The 10,124-nt window shown below is 42.6% G+C and overlaps 1 protein-coding gene across 1 annotated transcript; it reads right to left on the bottom strand.

Annotated features, from left to right (window-relative positions):
* Positions 1–272: 272 nt before the first annotated feature.
* Positions 273–2,168, bottom strand: LOC108621303 (uncharacterized). The gene is made up of 3 exons (XM_018018532.2): positions 1,940–2,168; positions 1,551–1,709; positions 273–1,491 (listed from the first exon to the last, which is right to left on the bottom strand). The coding sequence occupies exons 1-3, from the start codon at positions 2,047–2,049 to the stop codon at positions 291–293; spliced, it is 1,470 nt and encodes a 489-aa protein (XP_017874021.2). The 5' UTR covers positions 2,050–2,168; the 3' UTR covers positions 273–290.
* Between the last annotated feature and the right edge of the window lie 7,956 nt (positions 2,169–10,124).

The raw sequence follows: 10,124 nt of genomic DNA, 5'->3' as shown, positions 1-10,124 counted from the left end.
AAATTAGATTATTTTATTTGATAATATGACATTGTATTAGATAATTCAAATATTACAATATATGTATATAATCATCTTTAAATATTCTTGGATTTATTTATATGTTTTTATACTGGCTTTACACATCTGCCAATCCAAACCATTTTCGCTGCATACTTTTCGGCGTTTATTTAAACAAAATGGGATTGTTTTAAAAAGCTTTTATTTCGCAATTTCAAATTTCATTTATACAATTTGTATAGAAATGAAATACAATAAATTTGTTGCTTATGTTTTTGCTTTGCTCATTTTCAATTATTGCGTGTGTAGAAAGAATCGCTGGCGCGTCGCTGTGGACTACGGTCAGCATTAGCATTTTCATAATGATGTCGTCGCTGTTGATCAAAATCAGCGTCGTCGGCATCATCATCATCAGCGTCATTGGTTTGCCTGTAGCGCGCATTATCCGAGTAAGAGCTCACGCCCGACTGAGCGCCCAACGAAGCTGAAGATGAGTAACGTTTGTTACCAGCTGCATGCGAATACGACTGCGGATGCGGATGCGGATGTGGCTGCGGATGCGGATGCGGTTGCGGATGTAAATGTGAACGCGAATGCACGCTGCCAGAGGACCACGCATAGTCCATGTAATGATGCCGATGTCGCTCCCTTTCTGGATAATAGTGATGCTGATAATAGTCAAAGTCGGAGTCCGAGTACGAATCAGAGTTGGAATTCGAATTGCTGTAGGAGTTGGAGTTGGGGGAGTCGGGCCGCAGCGACTGGTCAATGTATGTGCGATTAGGATAGAAATCAGCGGCGGATGAGGGCGTGCGATGTCCGTTATTATAATCAGCATCATCGTGATATGGTTGTTGCTGTTGCTCATGCTGCTGATGCTGCTGCTGATTCTGGTTCTGATGATAATGTTGTTGTTGATGCGATTGCTGATACGAATGGGTATGCGGAGCTGGCTTATTAGTCACCAAACCACTACTATACGGCGTATGCAGCGTCACAGCTGGCGTAACAATGACTGGTAACACGGCGGAGCTGGATGCCGGCACCAGTGCCGGTTGCTGTTGCTGGTGCTGCCAAGATGACGCCGACTCTGATGCTGTTGTGGATGCTGGCGATGAGGTTTGTTCGCGTGAGTTCATTTCAGCTAATTTATTGAAGCGATTGCGACTGCCGACCGATGTGAGCACCATCACGGTGGGGTTGATATCCGAGATGTGCTCCTTGATGCAGCTCTGCAGCATATTCACGAAAAAGAAGAACGAGAGCAACGTCAGCGCCGACATTACAGAGCTGCCGCTCTTCTTCTTCTTTGTGGGCGGCGTTGTGGGCGGCGATTTGGGCGCATGGTATGGAGGCGGATATGGGGGGTGCGGCGGATGCTGCAGGAGTGGCGGAGGATGCGCGGGCGCACTGCCACCGCTCGGATGGTAAGAGGAGTAGCTGCCAGAGGGGGGCGTTTGTTGCACCTCATACTCCACCGATGGCTCCATGCTGTTAATATAAAGTTGCATTAGCACCACGCGACGCAGAGGGGGATGCGGATTACTTACCCATAGCCCGAGTGGCCGCCGCCTGTGCCGGCATAAGCACCGTTGTGGTTGCTCGCAGCGGCCAGCAATGGTCGTCCATAATGCAGATAGGGATTCTGATAGAGCTGCTGCTGTTGGTGGTGCTGGTGGTGCCAGGGGTAATGGGCGCGCTGTGTATCACTGCAAGAATTCAAATCACTGCCTGAGTTTGGGTAAGTGCAACAAATTGCGAGTCAACATAAACAAACAGCACACAAACAGCACTCAGCACACACACACATACACACACACACACACACACACACACACACACACACACGCGAACATGCCGGCCAGGTAAGGCGAATATCATTTGCTTTTGTTGTGTCACAGCGAGCGCCGCATAAATTTCGTGCTGTCATTTTGCTTACGCATAATTATTTCCGGAAATGGCTGACAACAGCGGATGTTGTTGTTGTTGTTGTTGCTGCTGCTGCTGCTCCGCTGCCAGCTGCTGATATTGCATATTCCCAAAGGACATTTGATGTTTGATTTGGCAATTTTATTGCTAATTGATTTCCGTCAGCCGCCACAGACTCCGTCGGCCAGCCCGTCACAAACTGAGCCGCTCCAAAGTCAAAGTCAAATGCCTGAAGCAACCGCAACTGACGGAGCTGCCTAGGCGAGCTGCTGGAGCGTTTTGCTCACTTACTTAATGGCAAAACATTGGCAATGCTTGTCATTGTCAGCTGTTAAAAGCGAGGCCATCACCGGCCCCACCACCAAGCAACCACCTGCAGCACCTACAATCCACACCTGCCTGCAGCACTTGCCGACTGACAATTGCCTGCAAAGTGTTTTGCGGCAAGTGCGGGGCGACCAACTGACACACACCTGAACTGGAGCATTGCATGCGCTGCACATTTTGGCCACAGCCAGACAATTAGTGCACGACAAAAGCAGCCGTCCCTCCCACACACCCACACGCTCACACACCCTCATATATGCACACATCCGCCCACTCTTGGCCCGCTAGCCCTGCCCCAGTCAGTGGCTGTCAGTGTTAATGACGCCGCTGCTGCTGCTGCCGCCGGTTTATTGCATTAAAAGCGCTATGCAACGTTATGCATCAGAAATTGTCATAATTGTGACATGTCTGGGCGTGCGTGCGGCCCATGTTGCGGTTGCCACTGCTAAAGTAGTGGGTGTGGCAAAGCCGACGAAGCTGTTGTGGTTGCACTCTCTATCTATGCATGGCTATGTATGTGTGTGTGTGTGTGTGTTTGCATCTGTGCTTGTCTCTGTGTGTGTGTGCGGCTTTTTCATATGGCTCGAAGATTTATGAAGTCGGCTAATAGTTTTCACTGGCAGCAACGATTTTTGTCTTAGATCAACAGGAAAACATTAGACTGCAATAACAAATATTTAACATTTCCGCAGCAGCCAGCGGCAAGTCGAAGGGCACATAATAAATTGTCAAATTTCTGCATTGCAACTTGCCGCCGCGTTGTGTTGCGTCGTTGCCCTTTGTTACGCTTTGATTTGTCGCCCTCGACCTCGTTGCCGTCTTAGCCCCTTGCCAGGAAATGGAAAAGCAACTGGGGGAAAAAAAACTACAAACAAGCAAAAAATATGAAAATGAAAAAGCAAGTAACAAAAGTAAGAGTGAATTAAATGAAGCAAATAGAAACGACTAGAAGATACCCTCTAATGAACTGAGTGAGCTTTGTTCAACGAGCGGGACTATAGATCTATAAGTTATAGACAGTTATAGACATTATTATGAAGGATTATGAATGGAATATTATATGAATATTTAGGAGTTCTTTATAATTAATATTCACTTACTGTTACTACAACTTATATTAATATATTCATATAGTATTTTACATATTATATATAAGGTATGCAGCAGCCTAAACTAGATGCTTAGAGTTCGTCTTGATTCTCTTGCTGATAAACCTTACAAAGAAATGTCTTTCTTTCCTATATCTAATATAATTATATAACAATATATTTTGCCTCTATACATCACAAATGCAGTTGATAATTATATTAGTTAACCCAACTACAGGATATCTCAAGCTTGATATTAGATAATGTTTAAAGAAAGTCTTGATTATTTTGTTGACAACCAAATGTCTTTCATTATATATCAAATATTGTTCTATATCCATATATATATTCTCTCTATATTTAATATATAAAAAGTTTATGATACTCACATAAGTTCAGTCAACTCTTTGATACCCTAATCTCACCTACCGAACATTATTAAAGGGTATTCGAAGAGAGGAAAAAGAACTATTGCTACAGTTTTGCTCGAAGTGCTCGAACAAAAAATAGAAGCAAAAAGTGCAAAGCAAATCAAAAACTCAAATGCCGCGAGGGGTGGAAATAGAGAAGGGAAGCTAGTTTTGTACTAGCTTAAAGCAAGTCGACGGCGTGAATGCTGCGAGCGGGGGTGTGGCCCGGGCTGAAGACTCTTTATTTTTTTGCAGCAATTGTGCGACAGTAGCTTTGTTGCTGGCGCCATTGTCAACATATTTCAAGCCGCCAGAGACTCAATAATAATAAGCTGTGAGTCCTGGCTACATATTGTAGTTTTTGGCCAAATGCATAGCACATTTTTATAAGCTCTTATGGCGCCCCCAAATTGGTCAGCGGCCCGACCAAAATTTAATGACTGGAAAATGAGCCATTTAAGCTGAGTGGGTGCCAGGGCCAATGCCAACTCTTGTGGCCCAAGCCCCGAAGACGAACGTGCCCAGCGAGCAATTCGATATTTATGGCTGTCTGTGCCCAGTCTCTGGCCAACGTCTCTGATTGTATCTGTCTGTAGCAGCATCTGTATCTGTGTTTGTGTCTGTGTCTGTGTCTGTGTCCGTGTATCGTTGTCTGTGCCCCGCCCCTGCACTGAGTGCTGTGATTAACACGTAGACATTTTAAATTATATAACATGCCTCGGCCTAGCTGGCCGTTGGCCGCATCAATTAACGCATATGAACGGCGCAAAATATTGCAGCACGCGTTTAGTTGGTAACACATGTGTGCATGTAAGTGTGTGTATGTGTGTGTGTGTGTGTGGGTGTGTGGGTGTGCGTGGTACATAAATCTTTTGGGTACATTAAGCACAAAGTTTTCGGGCAGCATTGAAACAAAAATAAAAACTCGTTAACACAGCACGCCGTTGGTAGAGGGGGGGTGGACGGACAGAGTCTTGGGTCGTGCCACTGCCTTGGACTCAACTTGGCTACGTGCTTGGACTAACTGGACTAGCGCGACTCCTCGCTGGCCTGGCTGTCTGCTGGCCCAGCGGGCCGAACCGAGTGTCAAGTGTAAAGAAGAACTACTAATCAGCAGTTAATTCTTATCTTTAATTAAGTGCACGTTCCCACCACGCCCGGCAAAGGCGACAGAGTAGCTGGCCAAAGCACTAGCATCATCAGCAGCAGCATCATCATCAGTAGCATCATCAGCAGTAGCAGCAGCAGCTGCGCGTTTATGGCAGACGTCTAGGAGTCTCGGCCAAGTTGGCTTCAACACTTTTGTTTGCCTTTGCTTTTGGCATTGTTCCGGCACAAAGGCCAAGCGCCGACGGTTTCTGAACGGCTCAGCGGCTGAACGGCTGCTCGACCCGCCTTTTGTCGCCCGCTCAATTTAATGAAATAATCTAAGCAAACACTCTCGAAAATTAAGCAGTTTTTTTTTTTTTTTTTTTTTTTTTTTTTTGTATTTCTCAGTTCCTTGAAATTAAAAATGTAATGCGTTTCATTTCTTTTCGTTTTTGTTTTGTTTCTTGCACATAATTAAATGCGAATTTTCGGTAGCGAAGCTGGCCAATTAAAAAGGCCACGCAACAATGGCCAAGGCGACCAGCCATGCATGGCTAAGCGGCTGCTCGGCGACTTGGCCAAAGGGTTCATAATGAGGCGCATCTGTTATGCTCTCTATGCGGCCATAAGATGCTCGGCCAGCTCAGCCGAAAATTCAGCGCTTAACACTTGAGTGTGCAGTCAACTCGGCCCAGCCCCATCTTAACCCACCTGCCAAACAGGTAGAAGTCATTACCCCCATTTGAACGCCCTCGGGCTAGCAGTAGGGAGAGTAGAATAGGAGCTGCTTCTGCTTCTGCTACTGCTGCTGCTTCTGCTGTGGCTGCTGCGTCAAGTTGCTTCACAAACAATACCCTGTCAACTACTGCAGGCATGGGGCGTGGCACTCAAGCGTGCCTGTCACATTTTTGCACTTTTATATGGTCCCCCACGGCGGCCGCTGGCAAAGCCCAAAAGTTACATCAGATACATGAAAACATCATTCAAAAGCCCCACTAAAAATAAAATAAAGAACATTTTATTGAAGTGCCAAGGTGGCTGCTGGCTCTGCTGGCTGGCAGCACGCTCCCTAGAATCTGGGGGCGGGCGGGCATTCAAAACTGACGGCGTTCGCATCCCGGCCACACAGATTAATTATGCATCGCAAAATGCTAAGCCAGGTAACACCACCACTCAGCACCACCAGCTCCACAGTGACTAAAAAAAAAAAAAAAGAAAAGACAAACGCACACACAAACACACACGAATGCGGATGGTTGTGCATGTAAAAGCCAAGTACAAACCACACAAAAATAGAAGAAGAAAGTAAAATATAAAATAAAATAAAATAGACTAAAATAAAATAAAAATAAAAAAACAATAAAACAAATAAGAAAAGAATTATTATAAAATAAGCCGCACTTAGATGTACCCTTTTCTGTTTAATTGCAAAAATTTTTTTTATTTCTATATGTTTAATTGTTTATAAAATTATAAATAATACATTTGTAAATCAAAAGGTTTTAGTTGTAATGTCAAAATATATAAAGAAACTAATTATATAAATATAAAAACATGTATAAATAAATGTCTGATAATAAAAACTCATAACTATTATTTTGTGTTAAAAAAATTAATTAGAACTCAAATGAATTGACGTTAATAGCAATTAAATAATAGGTATGTACAAATAATAATAAAAAACAAGTAAGAAAGCTCCAGTCGAGACTGCTCGACTAGGAGATACCCTGAACCCTCCAAGCTGATATTCTAATCATTCTGCACTTCTTTTATGCACACATACATACACATGCATCCACACGCACGCATAAGCCTGCGCTCTGCTAACTGCGCAGTAAGCAGCGACTGCGCTTGGGCTGCGCTGCAGTGTGGGCAATACTATGAGAATTTATTTGTCAAATAACTTCTTTTGGAGACGTACGATCTTCATGAAACTTTTAGAGCGTAATCATATGGTGAATATGTGTGTATATTCCAAAGCCCAAGTCTCTAGTATTTGAAATACGCTTTTTACAAAAGTGAGGGTGAGGGGGTGAATTTAAGGGTGGGGGGTAAATTTTAACAAAAACCGAAATTGTATAAATTGCATATAAGCATACATTAAAAATTTGGAGACTCTAGCAGTAAGGGTGTAGAAGATATAATTTTATAACTGGTTTTCGATAAGATTTTTTATCGATAAAAAAAGATCGGGATGAGTTATCGATTTTTAATGATAAACTTGATATGCGCGCTGTAATTACGGACATTTTAAAAAAAAATTGAAGTCTCTAGCTCTTATATCTTCTGAAATCGACGCGTTCATACATACGGACGGACGGACGGACAGACAGACGGACAGGGCCAAATCGACTCAGCTCGTCGCCCTGATCAAGAATATATATACTTTGTGGGGTCTGCCACGCCTCCTTCTGCCCGTTACATACTTTTTCACAAAACCATTATACCCTGATTTCCCATTTTCAATGGGTTCAGGGTATAAAAAAAACATAAGTAAATTAAAATACGTATATTATATATATAATTTATATGATATAAAAAAAAATAATAATAATAATAATAATAATAAATAAAAAATAATTAAATGAAAATATTATACATATATTACAAATATTTCAAATATCATAATAATATATATAATATAAATTTTAAAAAATCTAAATTGTAACTTATTAATAAATAAATAAATAAATATGAGATATGTAGTATTAAGCATTGAAAAAACGCAGAAAAGTTGTTTGGATGCCAAAAAGCGAAATGCATCATTGACATTTGAGTAATGAAACATTTCATTCACATTGGCATGCATATATGGATTGTCAATATAAAATATAAAATATACATATCAAAAATTACTGTTGTATATATTTATTATTTCATTTTGTATTGCTATAATTCAGCTAGTCAATAATTTACTCTCAATTTAATTTACACTCAAAGCTAATAGATAACGCTAACGCCCGATCGGAGCTGAATATAAATAAGAAATCAACTCAAGACTTGTCTCAGCTCACTCGACTGACTCTGCGTATAAGCTTATTGTGATTCTCAGTCTATTCAATATATCGCTGATTAGCATCACGAGCTCCAAATGTGATGTGCCCTGATGTGTGGCTCTTTGGCTGTCACAAACACGCCAATGGAGTTAACATATTCGCACCACATGTAGCGCCCATAAAAATGCGCATACAAAAAATTAAAATAAGAATTAAAAGCTGCTGCTAAAAATCAAGCGCCAAAGTCGACGTCTGCGTCAGCTTCAGCGTCAAAAGCCAAAATGCGCGACGTTGTCGTCGCTGTCGCCGTGTCACTGCACCCGGTGGGGATTTCTCACTCCCTCTCACTCTACCCCTCTCTTTCTCTCTCTCTGTGTGTGTGTGTGTGTGTGTGTGTATTTGTGGGTGGTTGGGTAGATGAGCGCTAGCTGGCACATATGAGGTGTTTTGCGCCACAGACACACACACACACACACGACGACGACGACGACATCGTAGTACCCACTTGAAACGCTTTTTAACAAAAATTCTTTTAATTTTTTGAGCTTCTTTTTTTGGGCAGCAGCAAAAAAAATATATATACCGGGAGAAAATTAAAGAGAAATCCGGGAGTTTGACTAAAAGAGCTGCTTCTGCTGCTGTTGCAGCTGCCTCTGCCTCTGTCATTGCTGCTGCTGCTCTTGTTGCTTGTATATTTGCGCAACCCTCACTGAAAATGAAATTTTTCCTAGAAGACGGCAGCGGCAGCAACAGCAGCAGCAGCCGACGACAACGTCGCATTGTTGATGAACATGAACAAGCGGCACGCTAACAAGTCGCCTATCCCGTGCCCCATGCCCCCTGTCCCAAGCGACATGCAACATGCTCCGTGCACCGTGCACCGTGCACCGTGCACCTTGCCAACCGTTGCACCTTTCAGCAATGGTGTTGGTACGTGGGCGCTTACATTGTTGTTGCTTTGCTCTGGTTGTTGTTTGTGGGCTTCTTGCTTTTTGGTTGTTTTTGGCTGATGTTTTGTTGTTGCTGCGGATGCATATGCCACGCCTCCAACGCCCTGGATGCCTCTGAGGCAGCTAGAAATTATGATGTTTGAGTTGCTTCTCGTTTGCAGCCTGCGTTCATTTTAATTTCCATTTCTATTTTCTTGTTCTTGTTGTTTTTTTGGGCCTTCGAAAATTACAACAACAAAAATTGCGAGCCCAAAAGAAAAAAAGCGATTAAAACAGTTTGAGCAAAACAAAACAAAAGCCAAAAAAAAAAAACACAAAAAAAATAGAAAAAATTCAAGTGCATTTTTCACTTCACTTTACGGTGCATTCACATTTCCGTTGCATTGCATTGCGCTGCAGCAAAACGTTTGCGGCAAGACAGGTGGGAGGTGTGGTGGGCGTGGTGCCAGCGCCAAGAAAGGGGGCGATGGGGCGGGCAGCTCTTTGTTCAGACACCGCTCATACTGCTTGAAGTTCACTTTTTTTACCTATGCAATTTGTATTTGTTTTTGTCTTTTTATATGCATATATATATATTCGAGTATATATATTTATATATATACTTTATTTTCATTTTTTGTCATTGTCATCGTTTTGTTGGTGGGGTCAGTCTGCCGTCTGCCGTCTGCCATCAGCCGTTGTGTTGCACGTTGCACGTTGCACGCTGCCTGCTTTTAGGCGCTTTTTGCAAGAGTTGCACTTTTGAGCGGCGCACCGCAGCTGCGTGCTGTTTGTTGTTGTTCAATTTTTTATAAAATTGCCATAAAAAGTGCATTTACTTTGCATTCTTCTTCTTCACTTTTTTGGCATTTTTTTCGTTTTAATTTCTTAATTAGTAGCCTTTGTGGCAGTCGAGGAGCTGCGTCTGGGGCTGGGCCCTGGGCTGACGCTAAGGGTAGTTGCATTGCTTAAAGTGCAAAGGCTTTTCAAATTATTCAAATTGAAATGGTTTTTGGCATTTGGCTGCTGGCAGCATTTGATCCACGCAATTCACACAATCAGGCCAAAAACTATTTAAAATCTAATTTGCATTCCCAGCTTCTGTTCCCTTCTTGGCGCAGAAGAGAGCCTCGAACAGTTCCTTGGAGTCGCTCAAAGACCAAAACTCTTAAAATTTATCATCAAACTTTGGCTTTGACAAACGAAAAAGTTGTCGTTGTTGTTGTTGGTGTTAGCAATGCACTATGCGAAATTAGCATGAGACAAGCTGAGTAACAGAAGCGCAAACAAACCGAGTTAATGTGTCTTATTTATGCCAGGCACGATCCATGTCGATTTTCACATTTAAAAAAAAAG

Source organism: Drosophila arizonae, chromosome 2 (assembly GCF_054131065.1).
Source record: "Drosophila arizonae isolate 15081-1271.41 chromosome 2, UAZ_ARI_1.0, whole genome shotgun sequence".
NCBI classification, from domain to species: Eukaryota; Metazoa; Arthropoda; class Insecta; order Diptera; family Drosophilidae; genus Drosophila; species Drosophila arizonae.
Note: the sequence above shows the minus strand (reverse complement) of the source record. Positions and strands in the feature narration are given on the sequence as shown.